At 40.4% G+C, this 19172-nt stretch overlaps 1 protein-coding gene and 2 pseudogenes across 1 annotated transcript; 1 reads left to right on the top strand and 2 right to left on the bottom strand.

Moving 5' to 3' along the window:
* Nucleotides 1-280: 280 nt before the first annotated feature.
* On the bottom strand, nucleotides 281-4851 carry LOC140928717 (uncharacterized). The gene is made up of 4 exons (XM_073378495.1): nucleotides 4738-4851; nucleotides 2921-3204; nucleotides 2079-2097; nucleotides 281-1727 (listed from the first exon to the last, which is right to left on the bottom strand). The coding sequence occupies exons 1-4, from the start codon at nucleotides 4849-4851 to the stop codon at nucleotides 549-551; spliced, it is 1596 nt and encodes a 531-aa protein (XP_073234596.1). The 3' UTR covers nucleotides 281-548.
* Nucleotides 4852-13280: 8429 nt separating this feature from the next.
* LOC140949104 (uncharacterized) lies at nucleotides 13281-15078 on the top strand (annotated as a pseudogene).
* Nucleotides 15079-16744: 1666 nt separating this feature from the next.
* Nucleotides 16745-17428, bottom strand: LOC140928706 (uncharacterized; annotated as a pseudogene).
* Between the last annotated feature and the right edge of the window lie 1744 nt (nucleotides 17429-19172).

Below are 19172 nucleotides of genomic sequence, written 5' to 3'. Positions count from 1 at the left end.
AACAAATTCATAAAGTTGGCCTTCGTGCTCGAAACGAAGGTATTTTCTGTCCTCAGTCCTAATAGGAACAGAGTAGTATGCGTCTTTTAGGTCTAAGACAGCCATCCAACAATTAGGCGTCATAAGTTGAAGTGCGTTAGGCAGTGAATCCATCTTGAAGTGATGGTACTCAATATGCTCATTTAGCTTTTTCAAGTTCAAAATAAGACGGTGAGACCCGTCTTTTTTAGGCCTGGTGAAAATTGTTGAGATAAATTCACCAGGAACATGAGTAGCTTTCCTAATGACCCCTTTAGTTAAAAGCTTGTTAATTTCAGTAGTAGCAATATCTGTCTCTTTACAAGAAAGTTTGACAGCTCTAGGGGTGAGCGCCTGGCAAGGAGGGTTGCAAAACTCTAGTTGGTAACCCTTAACGATGCGTAAAATGTAGGGGTCAGACGTGAGCGTCTGCCAAGCACTGAAATGCTTAGCTATGTTTCCAGCAATATATACATTGGTACAAAGAGGCGAACATATACTTACTGTGCTAGTAGCTGGCAGCAAGTGTTCTATTGGCTTGTCCGGGTTGTCTTGTCCCGGTTGGCATTGTTCTTGGATTTCCAAGGTTTGAAGTTGTTGCCTCTCCAGTTTTTTGACTGCTTATAGCCATTATAGCTGTTATTGCCAGGTCTTCCTGGAGAAGGGCGATGCCCTTTATAATTAGGGGTGATCTTGGCCCCAATTTTGTTTTGATCGCCAATATCTTTCAAATGCTTTTGTAGATCATCTCCAAAGAGAAAATCTGTAAATGGCAATTGGGAGGAGCAGAGAGCTGAGTATTCCCTCCCAATATCTGGTCTCAGTAGAAGACGGCGCTGCATGTTTATTTCATAAGAGGCATGAGTGAGGAGGGACATGGCCTCCAGCCCCTGTTTCTTTAGGTCTTGGCATTCACCAGCATTAAGCGATTTTGCCTGCATAAGCTTGTCCGTGATTCGGACAACTGGCAGGATGCCTTTTGTGAGGGCTTGTTGTATTTTGAAAAATTGTAAATCCCTCTTCTTAGTTGGCTCTCTCAGTCGACGCCAAATGCCCGGGTTTACCTTGGGAGGCTTGGCTGTAGTACAATTAGCCGGTCTCTCCTGCCTCTCAAGCCGGTCTTTGAGATTTTTCTCGCTTAGTTTGCAGCGGAACATTTTGTCAACTAGCTTGGCTAGTTTCTCATTTTCGAGACTTTCGCCCACGATATCGTCAGACTCGTATTCTTTTACGAGTTCGGAGAGGAAATCATCCTCATCACCACTACGAGTGGTGTTTTGCTCTGACTCATCACTGTTGTTGTTTAACACAGAGTCATAGAGTTTCTCGCAGTCAGTTGACTGGTCGGAGGCGCTCGTGGAGCTTCTCGCCTTGCCATCTTTGTTTTTTGCTTTTTTGGCGGGAACAGCGTTTGGAGATTTGCTCGCCGGCCGTTTTCCTTTGTCTTTTGTCTCTCCCCGCGGCGAATTGATGAGTTCTGGCAGGCTTTTCGTCAGGCCTAGAATTGCGTGGGTGAGTTGGCTAATTTCTTCCGAGGAAGCGGCTGTTTTGTCCTTGAGTTGTCGTGAAGCGTGTGCAGGCACCGCGTTGCGTTCGTCGGGTAGCGAATCCTTGTTTATCTGGTCTTCTTCGCCCTCGTCCTCAATTTCGTTGGCGAGGAGATCGTCCTCAGATTGTTTTGACATCGCTAATATCTTCGGCTTGAGGCTCTGAACGAGAAATGGATGAAATTTCTGAAAATTTTGTGGGAGCGACTAGTGCTCCAAGCGACCTTGCCCGAAATCAAACTCGCACTGAGCTCGAAGTCACGTGACTTGCTATCTCATGTGATCTCAGAATGTATGCAAATGCGAGGTAGAATTATCAAGTACATTGGATGTTTTGGCGTTGAGTTGATTAGTAACATTCATGTTGCTGCACATGGTTCCTACATCACAGACAGAGGAAGAATTAACCCATTCGCCCCTGAACCGCCTGTAACCGCCCGTGCGGATCCTTGTCGTTTCTACCCTTTGTGCCGTCATCAGTTTTAATGGTCAAGGACAACTCTGTCCACTTACTTGTCCAGAGTGAAGAGATCTTTCAAACCATACCAGAATGAGCACAATTCAGAGAAGGACACCAGAAAAAGAAGCAAAAAACCATGTGACATTGACCTGAAAATCTCCATGAAAATCTTGTTCCATTGCTCACCTACCTTCCCTTTCACCTAATCCTAAGCTCCTAAAAGCTTTCCTAAAAACTCTTCCCACCAAAACGAAGCCTACTAGATGCCCAGCAAGAAAAAAAAAAATGAGGCAAGAAATGCGAAAAAAGAGGGGAAGAGAGAACGCGAAAAGAAAAAGTCAAGACTGCTGTGTCACTTTCAAACCCAAAAACTATCTCGAAATTTTGCTTTCTGCGCATGCCCGAACTTTGCAAGCTGATATTTTGCATCTGGATCAGAAGGCCGCGAAGTGTACAACCTGTAAACCAGTTTGTGGTAAGTTTCACCTCTTTATAGCACGACAGTGACCAGAAAACCACTCGACTAGCTTCAAAACACGTTTTTCGGCGAAATGTCCAGGAGCAAATGGGTTAAAGAACACATCGTACAGGACCTGTTGATAAAGATTGAATTACAATTTATAATTGTTCAAGGCCAACAAATTTATTATTTATTACTGTCTGTTCAATTTATTACAACTTGTCTCTTTCCAGACTCCTGACAATCGCTTCCTCCAGCAAATTTTATAAAATGATTCATACTGTAGTATTAAAATTTTTTTTTTTTTTTTTCACAAATAGTGACCTTGCTTACAAGGCTGTTCTGTAAGGATTTTACAGGGGGCCCTGACCAATGAAATCTGACGTTTCCTGCCCCTAACAGCCCTGGCTTAATTTTGTTCCTCTAAACACTGACCTGATAAAGTACTCGTCCTGCATGCCACTTCTCAACATTGGGAATAAATCCTTCCAGTCTTTCAGAATCGCTGTCACCATCACACGCCCTTGTCTGGCATTGCAAGCACGTTCCTCAGTCAGCTGGTCTCCCCCAAAAAATAATCTTTGAAGGATTTCAACCTGTTCATTTCCAGAGTCATCAGTGGTCTTCAGAAGTGGTAAATATTTCTCATGAAGCTCAGTCAGGATCTCAATCATGTCATCATTACGCTTTTTGTTTTTGAACATCAGACCTAATGGTACCTACAAGAAAGTCAAAAACGAGAGAATAATTCACTAAACTGCAGGTTACATTCAGTGGATACTTGTATTCTGCGCTCTCTAAATCAGTGACTTCTCGTGTCAATTCTTCTTTACATTGCCTCTTCTGTACTCGTGCTCTGAAACTTCTTATGTAACGTGTTCACAGAGCAATTGCTCGTTTGACGATTTCTGTGGTTGCCATGGTAACATGTTTCTTGACTTCGGGGTCGTTATTCTGGAGACCAAAGGTGCCTTCACTGTGATCCTGGTTTATTGGCCACTGGTCTTCAGTCTTCTAAAGAAAGGCAGGTCCATTGATCCAATGAGAATGTAACAACTCTTGAGACTTTACACCTCGCGAAGCCTCATCTGCAGGGTTCTGTTTTGATTTGACGTGGTTCATCTGAGATGCTATTTTGAATTTCTTGAACTCTGTTAGCCACGAAAACATGAAATCGCCTACTTTCATTGCTTATGTATCCAAGGACCACTTTGCTATCTGGCCAAAAGTACTCTTGGTCAATGTGGTAACTCAATCCCCGACGCAACTGCTGGCTAATCCTCACAGAACAAACAGCGGCGGTGAGTTCCAGTCTCGTTACGGTTACAGGTTTGAGGGGGGCAACTCTCGATTTTCCCATGACTAAGGTGCAGTGGATCCTTTGCTGCAAATCAATCATTCTCACGTAACTACACTTACCGTAGCTTTTTACGCTTGCGTCTGAGAAGTGGTGGAGTTCAGTGCGCACAACGGGACCAAAGTTTTCGGGTATGTAACATCTCGAAATTGAAATTTGCTGCAAATTTAACAGGTCTGCTCTCCACGTCTCCCACTTGATCTTTATATCATCAGGTATCGGGTCATCCCAACTTACATCAAGGCGGCATAACTCCTGAAGTATTGACTTCCCGTCTTACAAGAGCGGAGCAGCGAAGCCAAGTGGGTCAAAAATGGAACTTATTGTAGAAAGTATTCCTCTTCTAGTGCACAGCTTGTCCTGTAAGACGATGTTAAACTGAAAGCAGTCAGACTCAATACACCACTGCACACCAAGAGCAAGTTCTAAGGGAAGCGAATCAAGGTCCAAAGCGAGCTCTTTAACGCCATCTGCTTTATCTGACTCTAGTATTCTTCTGATGACGTCTTCACTATTCGACACGAATTTATGAAGGTTGAAACCTCCACTCTTGCACATTTGCTTCACATCTGAAATGATTGTACAGCTTCATCGATTGAGGGAACAGACTTGAGACCATCTGAGTGTAGCTTCATATCGCTCAATTTATCTGAAACATTTCTTGCACAAAATGTGTTGTCTGACAGACACATTATTGTCTTCCATCCCGAAAAGCTGTGCAAATCTCTGTAATATATTTTCTTTTTCCAACTTTCCAGCCACTAAACTGTAAATCCTTTATTTACGTAAACTTGCGATCCACAAACTCTACATAAAGACGAATTCAAAGAGGGAACCTTTTTCACGGGAGTTGTTTTGACTCCTGCGAAAGCCATCTTGCGCGATCTGAACTGACAGCTGTGACAGGTACTGTAACAAAATCCAGATCTGCCATTTCATCCGCGTGCTTGTACATGTGATCACCGTAGGAAACCGCCGGTTTGATTGACAGATTAGAGTCAAGGTCCATCTAGGACAGTAAATCAAGGCGCTCTGTGCCAGAGGTTTTCGCTGCTCGTTTCTTCAGCCTTTGGCCAAAGACATGTCGGCCTGTGGCCGACACCCGACGAAAGCTCCTCGTTGCACGCGAGAAAAAACCTCTGGTACCCAGGGTATTTAGAACCATGCTGGGTTTTTTAGCTGACGCAGCCATCCATTCAGATGCACGGAAGATTACTTTGCTCAAATATGGAATCAAAGAGTTAAAGACTAAAAACTTTGTGCTTGCAATGCTGATACATGTACGTCTACGACCGAAAGAAATCGTTTTGTGGCATATTAAAGATAAAGTAATTATGCTGCTATAAAATGCAACCCTTGGAAAACATATAGAGCCACAAAGTTATGTGGTATGGCTTGAAAACATAGACTAGTGATGAAGTAAGACAAGGATTTTTACATTCTTCATGATATCGCAAAAGCTTCTAGCTGCAAACCTACCTACCTCGGCAAACCAGTTATTGGCAACTTCTGTTCTTATTCAGCAAAACCAGCATGGTGACTGCAAACAAAGTGATATAGTAAGCTTTGCAAAAGCGTTGTGCAAGGCGCTGACAAAGGCGTAGTGGAATGTTTTTTGTGAATGTAGATCTTGTGATTCATTCACAGCAGTACGTGAACACATGTATAGCAGTTTTGATTAGACGTGTGACATGTAAAATTTGTTTTCTTTTTGGGAATACAGAAAAGTTTTAAGCTGCGAAATTTACCTTCAAAGACTTTGACCTTGTTTCCTTCATGGTGGAGCAGTTGTCCTTCTCTGAAGTGTGACCAAGTCAGCAACTTTTGAATGAATTTTCAGGTAAACTTACATTTTACACTTTATGCTCAAGGGAAGTACGTTATTGAAAGAAAATTTATGTATTTATAAATGTTTCATAGACGTTTTATATCTTTCTGGTAAAGTTTTCAAGAAATATTGGGAAATGCGCCCGATCTGAGACAGATAATTTCGGTGGCAATTTTTACCACTTGCTCAGCCGATTTTACTTGTGGGGGTGGATCCACAATCCATTCTGCATTACATGGATTGGTTTTAACGGTAAACTTATGAGTTTTCGAATAAAAATTTTCAAGACATAATGTGTCTGTTTATTGTTTTCTGTTTGTTCATTCATAACATTAATTGAAAACATGATCGCTGGTCTTATTAAATTGCATTTCTTTCTTCGTAATACATGCATCACTTCTGCGAAGATGTCAGGGAATTTTATACAATTTTTACTTTCGAGTTCAGCAACCAGTGAAATTTTTTTGAAAATGTGTTACTAGTTATTCTAGAGAAATAGTAAGTGATTTGTAGGGTTATTTGCACTATTGGTCACGCAAAAATCGTTTTTGAAGTAACAACTTAACAAGTGATTCCTATTGAGCAGCCCACACACAGTATCCCAGTAGTCCATTATGGAAGTCATGCCTATACCTTGAGGAAGTTTAGCTGCATTGGTGGTACCCATTTCCCCTGACATTTTGTTGAAGGCGTTCTCCTGTCTTTGTCCAATGTGTTTCAAACAGAACTTGCACCTCTCCTTTTGTGTGATACTTTCTTGTTATCATAAAGGCAGGGTATAAGCATTCAGTCTTAGAAGATCCTTCTGATTTCATTGCTCTCTTCTCCCGTGTTATGGAGACAAACGTTCCAGTTCTAGCGCATCGCAACAATGATTTTGTGTGGTGCTTGGCCATTCTGTCAGGACGGTGTTTCACATACCAACTCTTTGTCATCCTTTCTTCTTCATTCTTCCATGTCTTAAATTCTGCCACGTCTTTAAATGTCTTGCATCTTCAGATTGTGACCAAGATGATTATTAAAGTGGTGTATTTAATCACTGGGTTAGAAAAAGCTGTTCCGGAGACACAAGGATAATAAAATCATTAGAACTTGTAACCAACAGGTTATGTGGAACTTCGCAATTACTGAAATAGTTGAAAAAATAAGAGCCTAAAATGGTCTAGAGTATATAATTATAGAACCTATAATTGCATTTATTTAATAATATTGTTTGTAAGTTTTTCCATCGTTGCAAGCATGTTGCAAAGCGGTGCAAAGCAGCGCTTACTTTAACCACTTTTTTTTCTTATTCCAATCGATTTGGACTGTTATGTGGGTCATGACCGTGATTCATTATGACTTATTCTTGCATTTTAAATCTCTCTGAAAGCGGTAATGTGATTTTGTCATTTTATCAGGATTTGTTATAATATTAGTACCGAAAGATGGAATGAGTAGGTTCATCTCATGTTGTTTGTTTTTCTTTGCACTCTGGACAACCAATATGTTTATGCATCTTTTCTATGCATCTTTTCCTGCATCGTTGTCAACACTGTTGACCGGCCTGTGTTTTTTTTTACGTTTACATAATCATTTCTTACCCCAAAAGTTCGTTTTGCAATGTTCGCACTGGAATCTGCTCATACCTTCACAGTTGGGAGGAGGGACTGAAACATCTGAATCAGTGGGAGAGGAATCAGACTCAATTGTTGCTTGAGAAAGTTGGTTGTATTGAAGTTGGAGCTGGAGGCCTGGTACTGGGGATGGCTGGCCATTAGAGACGCTTTTCTCAGAAGAATTCGCTTGTGGACAAGCTTCTGGATTATAGTTGTGTAGAGGACTAGTTAGATCTGGGCGATGAAAGGCTGAGGCTTTTTTGCACTCAATAAGTGGTCAACTGAGGACCTTGGGACCTTTCAAGGTTTCCCAGAAGATGACTGGGACCTCTTTAACACAAGGGAACCAGACGCGTCATTAGCCGAGGAAGAGGTCTTTTGTGGTGGCGATAATGTTTCTTCAGAAGATATTGGAAGGTTGGGAATTGGAGAGAAATCATTGGAAACCTGAGAGGAAACACTTCAGCAGGAGAAGAAGAGGAGCATTCTTTAGCTGATGCATGTTCCTTTGTTGCTCTCAGAGTTGATGCACTGGACGACGACGCTTTAGGATTTAGGGATAGCTTGAGCTTTTTTTTGTGTTACTGCACATGTCTCGACGAAGGCTAAAGGAATGATCAGACTGCACAGATGTTTCGCTTCAATCATGGTGCAGAAGCATGTAATTGATTTCAATGCGACTTTCAGCAAACCAAGACATGAGAACTTGTTATAGGTAGCTTTCTGTCTATTTTTGTGTATTAGTTTTAGATGATTCCAGAATTCTTGCCTTCCTGTGTGATTCACTAAGTTATCGATTTTTGATTTAAGGAGCTTTGTCTTTGATTTGATTAGCTTTTTGTACTTTTTGCGGGTTTTGTGATAGCGGAGCTCCACGTGCGCGCTTCGTGGGCGGAGCCCCATTGCTAAGTAAATCTACCCATCCCAGAAAATTTGGTAATCACCTGACCCTACACCGACCGCCGACCGACCGACCGTCTGTCCGTCCGTCCGTCCGCACCACAGGACAATCACTGTTTACTCTCACACTTTTAGCTAGTTTGGGAGCCCAAGAGAAAACTAATTGCACATCAATGTTGTGATCAATTGACAGCTATCAAAACAGGGCATCCGCTGACCAGTATCACCTGACCGTTCCGCGGGCTCAAGTGTCGACCCATCGAGGTGGAATATTTTTTGAAGTTATCCGCTGACAAATTACCAGTTTTAAATGATCGCAGGCTCAAGTTTATTTTTTCCAAGGATTCATATCAAATTTGTTGTGTTTATGTCACTATGGCCCCGCACTATTAGGATGTTAATTTCAAACTGACCTCGGAAGCGAAAATTCATCCAGTTTTTTTAAAAGTTCTGGTGGGAAAGACCTTACCTTACCATGGTCTTGCGTTGGTCATGCTCTACGTCCAATTTTTATACTCTGATTGGTCAAAATTTGACAGGGGAGTTCATGCGGAAAAAATTATGCATCATCTTGAAAGTAGTTTACTTTGACAGCTGAAGCTGACAGAGTTTTGTGTCAACTTGTGATGTTTTTAACTGTCTTTTTCCTCTGGATGTGCAAAATGAATTACAGCTGCTATCAAGAGTCTTCTGTTATTCATGGCTTTTTTGTTTACTGGGTTTTTGGTTGAGAAATGCGTCGCTTGTCAAAATTCGGTAATTCGATTTCGGATGGCATCGTTTTCGTTTTTCACCTTGCTTAATGCGTAAGAGGGTTTAAAAGTCTCAAGCAACTGTGGCCTTCCTTGATAGCTTTCAGGAACTGAATCTCGAATGGTAAGCCTAAGTAATTATTGTATTTGATGTTTGTTTTTGTTATATCTAATTTCATGAAGTCTTGCACAGTTCACGCTGACAGTTTATGCGGCAAGTTTATGCACGTTTGTAGGATTTGACTCAATGATCTGACCTAGTATCAGGTTTGATATAAGCTTACAGAACTTTAAAAAGCCTTCAGATATATTTGCTCACCACAAATAGAAAGAAAACTTTCCGAAGAATATTTAGTTATAAATTTGGCTGTAGAAAGAAAACTTTGAGTGATTTTCTTGCTTCAAGGAGTTCACCTTGGAAAACAGTAAACACCGCGCCGGGAAGCCGGCTAAAACATAAACTTAAGCTTTACGCTTAAAGACTCAGGATTTTTAGGGACACTTTAATACTTGTCTTTGTGAATGAAAATTGTCTCTGTAAATGTTTCACGGAATTATATCTCTTTTTTGATTGTTAGTAGCCTCTCGTGCAATTTTAATCGTTTGTCTGTGCCGTTTGTTTTCATCGTTCATGACCATCGTTTGCAGGAGTACTCAAATATGTCGCGCGTATCAAACGCTTTATAAGATTACACATCGTTATAACTGAAACCATTAAATAACAAAACAAATAATAATAAATTCGCGATTATGTTGAAGCGTAACTCTGTTAAAGTTCATTCAAACACACGACCACACTGACAGCGCGCACTATAGAAACAAGAACCAGCTGGCCGTATGGGTGATTTTGGAAATTTTCTGAAATTTTTGAACGGTTTGGCTCTTCCTCAAAATTGACTGAGTGCAATTTGTCTTGAAAAATTGTGAAATACCACATTCTGTCCGAGCTCTGTATGATAAATAGTACTGTTTCACCTCAAATGTGGTGTATAATAATTACAAAAGGTTGTTTAAACACCCCCAGATTTGTTGGCAAGAATTTGTAAAGTAAACCTGCCAAACGCAAAAAAATTTGGCTTGATTTGTTTTCCAAGAATTTGTTTTTGAGGCCTAATCTACTGTGATCTTGAATGTGACCTTAAGTTAAATGATTTGTGGATTAAAAGTTTGTTTGATTTAAATTATAAGTTTATTAAAATTGGAGCTTCGCTTTTAGCCTTGGCTAAATCTATTTAGTATATACTAAAACAGTGGATAGTGTTTTTCGCGCACTCTGATTGGCTACTCCATCAGTGAATATCCTGCACTATTCACTGATTCACCTCCAGTTCCTCCGAGCGAGCGACGCCAAACTCGCGTAAGTTGCGAGCAAAATGCCTTCCCGGTTTGCTGCCGTAAACAAACAAAGAAATTTCACAACTAATCAAGCAAACTGTTTCCGAAATACACGAAGAAGGTGACGAAGTTCGGATTGGAAGTTTTAACAGGTGAAGTTTGTGTTTTTGACACGAATTTATCGATAAAACCGGTGAAAAAGTTTTTTGTTTACAAATGCAAATTAAGTTCGTCTTGCTTACTTTATTTAGTTGAGTTGTTCATAAATAAGCTTAAAACTAAATTTAATAACCTTTTTTTATAGAATGACTTTAAATACAAAAAAAATTCACAATTCCTTTTGAAGAAATTTCCCCGCAAGAGCTAAACAAATGCCTTCAAATGTTTTAATTGTCGGCAAGAAAAAGCGACGGCCGCGGCCGCCGGGTCATTACGCGCCAAAATTGTAATCGTTGGCAACAGTATTTGAGTTAAAAATCGTCATTTTTGTGCTCAATTATCTCACTGTGTTAGTATATACTAAAACAATTATTCACCTCAGTGTCGGTGGCTAGTCGTGGATATTTACCTCACTGCTTCGCAGTTCGGTAAATATCCAGGACTAACCACCTCCACTTCGGTGAATAATTGTTATATATTAGTTATGGCTCATAGTTTCATCAAGGGGATTGTTATGTTTCTTGTTAGAGAGTTCGTTTAAAATCTTTTTCGAAGTGAAACATCCATTATTGAACCATCTCTCCAAGTTCGTTTCCATGAGAGATTGTAACTTTTTTCCAGGATTTTTTGTTGGCGTTTCATAGATTGGATTTTGTTCTTTGGTGTTGAGTTCTCGTGTCCCAGGGTGTCGCTGTGTGTCTCAAGGTCGATGACCCTAGATTTCAGAAGACCAATTTCCAGTTTAAAACATTTTCCAGTTTTGTCAGTTTTTCCTCCACGTGATCTACTTGGAGCTGTCATCCAGCTGTACTTATAAATTATTTTTCATTTTGGTGACGTTTGATTCCAAGTTTGACACAACCAACTTGATTTTGTTGAGCGATGCTTTGCTTCTCGGTCAAAGTCCTGATTGAATCTAGTGATTTCCTCCTCTTTCAGTAAATAGGTTTTCGTGTTTCAGTGAATTTTGTTTATGGAATTCTGGATATCATGTTCTTCTGTAGCTGGGAGTGCTTACAATGATTTTGCGCTTGCTGTTTCTTGTTTGATCATGAGTAAAAAGTGCAAGGCCTCATCCAGGTTTTTTTAATGATTCATTTTGTTGGTTTTGGAAGGTGCTCATGGTCTGAGCTCTGGCGTCTGTTGGGTAAGTTGTTGAACACATCCTTTTTTAGAATAGGGAATTCCTTGTCGCTCCTGATGTGCCAGGCAGTTCCTTGGCACATTATTACTCCTGTAGTCAGGTAAACGGACATAGTAAAAAGTAGAGATTGGCTTTCCCCATTAACATGACTTACTTTAAGCTTGATATGTTCAAAAGCTTACTCATCATCGTTGTTGCGGTCGATTCATGCCACATGGTAGTGGTTGTTTTCACTGAGCGGTGAAAGTGATGATCTTGAAGAGCCTTTGCCCAATACAGGATTCTTCGGTGGTGTAGAAACCAACACAATGTGCTGATGGCGTGTACAACTTGGTGTTGATTTCTTCAAGCAGCAGCTTCTTCTGCTTGCCAGTTGTGCTTTTAAATTTACAAACATGTATTTCTTTTGAATTTGCTCCGTTATGGACTATCCGATGGCCGTACAAAGGCTGGTAAATAGGTCAGAGTGCTAAATATTCACGGAGCTATGCAGTCGTGTACTGACTGTCATGACGCCATGATACAGAGGATGATCTCAGAGAACGAAACTCATTTGGCAAATTAGAGCAAATCTCATCTTCCTTTTTTCCTGGGTTTTCCTGGCATTGTCTTATTCGAGAACTTTCCTGGATTCTCTGAAAACTCTTCTCTGAAAGAACGGTTGTTTTGGTTAATACTCCATAACTAAGGTGGTGGACTATGCATTGAAATTTTGTCCTCATTTGTCTTTTTTTTCTGATTTTTCCTTTGAAGTTCTAGTGGGTTTTTAGGCATATTCGTCATTTATGTTGGGTGGCCCCATTTGAGACCATCGCATGGTAAAACTTCACGAAAATTTCAACCCCATGAATCAAATGCAAGGAGTGGAGGGTGCGTTAACATTCATCCTTTGATAAATTATTTAGTGAACGTTTGTCAAAACATTTGCAATATTTAAATAAGAGCTAGTAGTCTGTTATCCACATAATAGTTGTAGTGAAGAATCCTGTGTCCCAAACATCCAGTGAAAACCCTGTAATTCTTTATGGGGAGGGAACACCTGGGACCCAACGCCAAGCTGATTCAATATCAACAATCGAGTTAAAACAGTTTGGAGAAGAAAACAACACCTCTTTGTCAATTGAGTTCAAGCGAAATGAAACCCAATCACCCTTGATGTGATTGTTTAATGATGAACCATACCGGCGAGTGCAATCAGTTATAGGGCGAAATTTGTGGGAATCCTTTTTAGCTACACGGCCAATAGAGTGAACACAATGGGGTTTAGAGTCAATCTTGGAAATACAGAGTAATTCCAGCGTAATTCCAGTTCCTTTAAGAATAAGTGATCGATGTCCGGTTTGAAGTCGGGACATGTAGCAGTTGAATAATTTTCTAATTCGGAGTTGTTGAGACAAAAGGGGTCTGACTTGGGATTAAGTTTAAAACCATAACGCAAACCAACGAGAATTCTCAGTTTTCACCTTACGTCACAAGCATACATATTTACTTGGCGGCCATATTGGTGTACAGCTTGCTCATTAGCATATATCAAAATACAAAGTGATGTAGGGTTTTTTAACACCTGTCAACGAAAAATCAACGAATTTGTTAGAGAAAATCAAGTGAAACTTATAGAGATGATTGCTATGTCATTCCTCTATTGTCAGAGTAGTTGAAAAATGGAGAATGTTTTGAAAGTCTACGTTAAATTGAGAAAGTTTCAGCTCATATCAGAACCAGATGCATTGCGGGGTGAAGGATTATAGCAGCATGTCTGAAGATAATGCCGGCGAATCTAAAACAGACAGGGAAGATTCAACTCTTGTTCCTCTTTCATTGGAGTACTCGAAAAAGCTAGAGAGCCGGGTAAAAATGAAAATAAAAATTGAGAAAATATCAGTGACTGGTATTTACCCAGCTACGTTGTGGCACATGAAGCTCGATCCAGACTGTTTACCACCCATCGGAGCCACAGATCTACTGTCGATTTGGTTTTAGGTGCGAGTTATTATACAGCACAACAATTCAAAGCCTTCAAAAGTTTAGAGGCGTATAACCAGATGGTTTCTGGTTTTATTACCAGTGTAGAGGAGAAGGTTATCCCTGGAAAGTACGTGGTTCTTGCAAAAGGGCGAAATTCACAGCGCATGAATGACCTGCTGATCCCTGTTTGGGTGATTTCGAGCCAGGAAGGAACAATAATTTCGGCCCATTGCATGGGTTGTAAGGCTGGCTTAGCAGAAATGTGTTCCCACGTTGCAAGCATGCTATTTTACATCGAAGCATGAACAAGGATCAGTAGAAAATAGGCCTGCACGCAAGTCAAATGCACGTGGCTTTTACCTTCGTATGTGAACGAAGTTACTTATGCCAGAGCTCGAGACGTCAATTTTAAATCATCGAAAAAATTAAAAGAAGAGATGGACCTCAAAATAGATGCTTGTGAGGGTGAGAATCATTACCAACCACCAGCTCCAGCAAGAATTATTAAACATGATGAGGATGAAATGAATTCCCAGCTGAAGAAGTTAAATGAATTGAATGTAAAACCAGTCATTCTAAGTCTTTTTAAACCTTATTCTGAAAGCTTTATGTTAAGAAGCCAACACGTACTTACAATGCCAGATTTGTATGACCCTAGTGATCTTAAACTAAGCTATCCAGATCTTCTGAAGCAATGTTTTGAGGTCAGCTTAGACCTCAATGATAATAAACTGGATGCCATCGAAGAAGACACAAGGAAGCAATCCAAGGGGAATCTTTTCTTTAGACACAGAGCTGGCCGCATTGGGGCCTCAGTCAGTTGGACTGTGGCACACAGTAATCCAATGCAGCCATCACAATCACAATCATCACAATCTTTGATCAAGTCTCTCTGCTACCCTCACCTTCAAAGTTACCTCTAAAGCTATCTCACGTGGCAAGAAATATGAGAAAACTGCTGTTGAGACATATGTTTCCCTTATGAGTCAGACCCATAAAGACTTTAAAGCAAAGTATTGTGGAATGATAGTAGATAAAGAACATCCCTGGTTGCATGCTACTCCTGACTTTATGACCCTTTTGTTCCTGTTGTGGTGATGGTTGCGGTGAGGTCAAATGTCCTTATAGTACTAAGAATGGGGATTTTCAGACCTACATCTCAAAGGAGACCCCCTGTCTGGAAATGGTGAATGGTAAATTAAGGTTGAAGAGAAATCTTCAGTACTATTATTAGACCCAACAGCACTCAACATACCTGAGCTGATGTACTGTGACTTTGTAGTGTTTGCATTCAATGTAAACAATCAACCTGTGATTTTTTACGAAAGAATATATCCTGATTACACCCTGTGGGAATCACTACAACCAACATTGACCACGTTTTGGAGAATTTGCATCCTACCAGAAATTTTAGGTAGGTGGTATACAAGAAAATGCCACATACCAAGTCTGGTGCAAGTTCTAGTATCATGCAATGGTAATGCCATTTGTTATTGCAGAAAAGTTACTGAAGAAGAAACCATCACTTGCTCTAATGCCAAGTGTCCCTATATGAAGTTTCACCTGTCATGTCTGCGATCAAGTGATCAAGTTCCAAAGATATGGTATTGTCCAACCTGTCGTCTATAACCAGAATTCAAGAGAAATGCTAAAACCAGAAATGCAGTACAGAAGGATGTATGTAGGAAAGCTCTCAGCCTGAATAGCATCTGTATTTGTAATTCAAAGCCAAGACCAGGTGATAGACTTCTTGAATGTCACAGTGAAGACTGTTTAAATGGAAAATTCTTTCATTTACACTGCCTGAAATACAAAAGGATGCCAAATAACAGCAAGACTACATGGGTTTGTAACAGCTGTAAGGGAAAGCCCCATAAAGCAAATGATGTGAACATTGCCACAGTTCAGTCAGGTGAAAACGACAGTTCTAGTTTAACTTCTTCAATTCAATCTACCACTTGTACCTCTTCAATTCCACAAGTTCTTTGTGGTGATATTGATAGTAGTGTTGATGATCTATCTAACAGAGATAGTGATGATGACCTTTCTGTTGATCAATGTGACAGTGATGATGATATACAAATAACTTAAGTTAGTCATGGAAACATTGATAAGACAGCCTCTCTAGGGAATTTAATTCAGGCTGAATATGATATCATTGAATCTCCAACTGGATGGTTGGACTGCAGTGTCATACAAGAAGCTCACATGTTACTGAAACAAGTAAATCCTCTGATCAAGAGATTTCAAAGGACTACCCTGGGACCAGCAAGAAACTTTGATGTAGAAACAAGTGAATTTGTGCAAATTCTGCACACAGGTAGCCAACATTGGGTCTGCCTAGCTCTGTTGGTTGTTTACCGGGTATAGTAAACTTGTATGACAGCTTATTCCATGACATCATTGCTAATGAAGTGGAAGAACAACTGAAAGATTTCATGGGAAACAATTTTACGGGAATGAACATTGTACCTGTCTAGCAACAAGGAAATGGCAGTGATTGTGGTGTGTTCTCTATTGCATTTGCAACCTGTGTAGACATGGTTTGAGTAACCTGTTACAATTTCTTTTAATCAAAACAAAATACTATTTTATTTTATCCGATCAAACAAACAATGGTAGAAATTTTGTAGTGGAACTATTCTTGATATTTCTAAAGTGAAACTAATTTATGGCATTGAACTAAAAAAGCAGACAACAACTAGCAAGATAGTAGGTAAGGACGACATTGATAAAATGACATAAGTAACCAATATATATGTCTACTGAAATATTATATTATTATGTTATATTATACCATTAAATAAAACTTGGTTCTACAAAATGAGAAGGAGCTTGTCATGTGGTCATTGATGCACCTTTTTGAAGTAGCTTCTCTTAAACTAGGCTAGCACTTATTCAAAGTTTCAGTCAGTAAAATAAGGTCTACAAGTAACTAGTGGTCAACTAGATTCTCATGGGTTAACTATACTCACTCTAAAAACCGTTACAGAGTGAACCCATACTTGCTATCTTGAATTTTGATTTATAAAACTAGTGGTCCCTCTCAAGTCCACTCCTTATTTAAAGTGTGGCCCTCTGTGTACAGCTACCAAAACTCATGGTCCATCTCAAACTGTAGAATGGGAACAATGCATCCCAGTTTTGAAAACTCTTTCCCCTTAGGAACATTTATTAACAAACCCCAAAATGGAATGGATTTCTAGAGTTTCACTGGTTGTCTATCTATGAAAAATACATTGTAACAGCCTACGAGTGGTATTACTGGGGGGATATAAATTAACAAGAGCAGAACAAACCTTAATTACGCGATCAATTACAGGGGTTCCTTCTTCAAAAGATCCATGAGGATTGCTCATGAGAAAATCAGTAGGAAGTGTCCCCTGTAGTATTGTGTATTTCCTTGGTAAAAGACCTATGACTCTTTCCACATGGATGCGGACACTGGCAATACCCCTTGTTGTTTCAACGTCAACTGGGTCAAGTTGATCCTTGCCTTTCGTAAGACCTGCAATTACTAGCTTTGCTCCCTTGAAGGCAAACCTCTCATGAATAGTGAAGCCACGATCGGCCATCACCATGTCCCCCGGAACCAACTTACTCAATATCCCACAGTTTTCAGTCAAAAACTTGTCTGAAGTTCGACCACCCCGTGCCTCAGAAACATAGGAAATGGTACCTTGTGGTGTGATACCAATCAGCACCTTGATAGTGTTGTGGTGCTTGTAGGAACTAAGTGTTCATGCTTTAGCAAGTAAATTAGTGGGTTTTTCAATGAAAATTTCAAAGCAGTCAATTATTACAGTAGTTTTTGTTCCAAAGCTAAACTTGAAGCATTGTGGCATTGTTCTTATAAGACTTTCACGATCAGGCCAGTGGACAAATGGAGATAACCTTATGTCCATAGTCATCAACCAAGAATGAAATGTCCTGGATACTGTAGGAACTGAGATATTGAAGTGACAAGCTAGGTCTTGAAGAGGTACATCTAATCTCAACTTAATCAGGACCATAACGAATTCTTGGAAAGGACTCAGTGATTGAGAGCGAAAAGAAACAGACGGTGACACGAGTTCAAACACAAAGTTCAGAATTTCATATGATGGGAGACCAGTGTAAAACAGTACTTTATCCTCACTATTCCTGAAATACTCTTTGTCAAATTTGATGACTTTCTTATTTGACGCAAATAAATAATCAAAGTCCTTTGTCTGTGAGTTTGCATCATAAAATTTACGGCGGAAAACGTCAGTCTGAGTACACATCTCGCCAAAGCTTTTGACTTCAGTGTGACAACTTTTCTCATTTTCAGCAATGTTTTGATCGGCAAAGGAAATATCAATTTCCTCTGTTTCTTGAGTTTCTTCTGTTAATAAACCCAAATCACTGCTTAAAGGTGTAAAGGATATATTGGATGCTTGAGTTCCTTCATCATTCAAGCGAAGTTTCTTCTCGATCTCTACTTTTGTTTCGTTTAACTTCTTCCGTCTAGCTTTAGCTCGCTCCACCCGATCCTGATCTGCTGTACTGCTATCCTTCTTTTTTTCTTTTTGAATGTCCCAGATTTAGCGTTGGCACCCAGTCAACATTGAACCTATCAATGTCTTTTGCTGGCTTACCTGGGACGAAATGACGGCTACAAACACAGTCATTTTTAAGGATTTGCCCCGTCAAGTGATCTCTTCTTACAGCCGCTATCCACTGCGTTTGACGCTCTATTGAACGCTCCTCGGCTTCCTTGCCATAATTAGTATCAATTGAAGGCACTCTAAAGAAAGAAACGTCTTTATCTCGCCCGCTTCTTGCGTGGCAATCCCGGAATAAGCGCAGAACCATCACGACTTACTTTGTAACATGAGCTTTACAGTGTTTGTTTGTACACTAACATGGCGGATAGCAACGGTTGTCAGGACTTTGGTCACGTGAGTGAAAACCGAGAATACTAGTTTTATCCGGGTCAGAAGTAAGTTCCTTCTCTCAAGTGTGGAAACGGAGTGGGCAATCCTCAAGCAGGGTCTGTTCCAGTTCCAAAAACGTTCATTTTTTTTTCCTGTTGGGGAGCTCGCGGAACCTATACAGCTCTTGCCGTTGAGCTTGTTGGAGGAACAGAAGGGTGCTGTGCAACGGCAGCATCAAAATACTGAGTCCTCACATCGTGTAGGTTTGAACCCCAGCTGTAATTGTTCTGTGCGTTAGTGGCCCGGTAGTCGTGGTCAAAGGCTATGATGGCCTTCGTCTGGAATCAAGTTCCTTTGATCACCAAAAACTTTAAATAAGCGAGGTATTCTTCTGCCTCGCACGGGTTCTTGGTGAATAGAGATTGGACTCAAAAATTTTAATACTTGCAAGCATAAATTGCGTATAAGAAAGCTGAAAGGGTTTCAGCTGTTTACCGTCACGGCCATAGATGAAATCTGAAGGCGACAATGGCTTACATTCCGGAGAAGAGCGTGAGTCTGTAGTAATGGAAGGAGAAGCAGCAGGGGTTTTGGGCCACCTCATTGTCCTTGAATGGCGAGGAGATTGAAAATGCCGCTTCAATGTCAAAAGCTCTTGTGAGTCAATGGTGGGGAGAAGACCAGAGGCCTCTGAAGGAACAGGTTTGGAGGGCAGGGGATCATCCGTGTCTTGCTAGAGGCGGGAAATTAC

This window comes from Porites lutea, chromosome 1 (genome assembly GCF_958299795.1).
Source record: "Porites lutea chromosome 1, jaPorLute2.1, whole genome shotgun sequence".
Lineage (NCBI taxonomy): Eukaryota > Metazoa > Cnidaria > Anthozoa > Scleractinia > Poritidae > Porites > Porites lutea.
Note: the sequence above shows the minus strand (reverse complement) of the source record. Positions and strands in the feature narration are given on the sequence as shown.

Excerpts from the sequence above, each read along its gene's own strand:
- LOC140928717 (XM_073378495.1), bottom strand. The coding sequence starts at position 4,851 with ATGGACCTTGACTCTAATCTGTCAATCAAACCGGCGGTTTCCTACGGT. Across the intron at positions 3,205-4,737 it reads TTACAGTACCTGTCACAGCT|GTACCATTAGGTCTGATGTT; the intron begins GTCAGTTCAGAT and ends ACTTTCTTGTAG.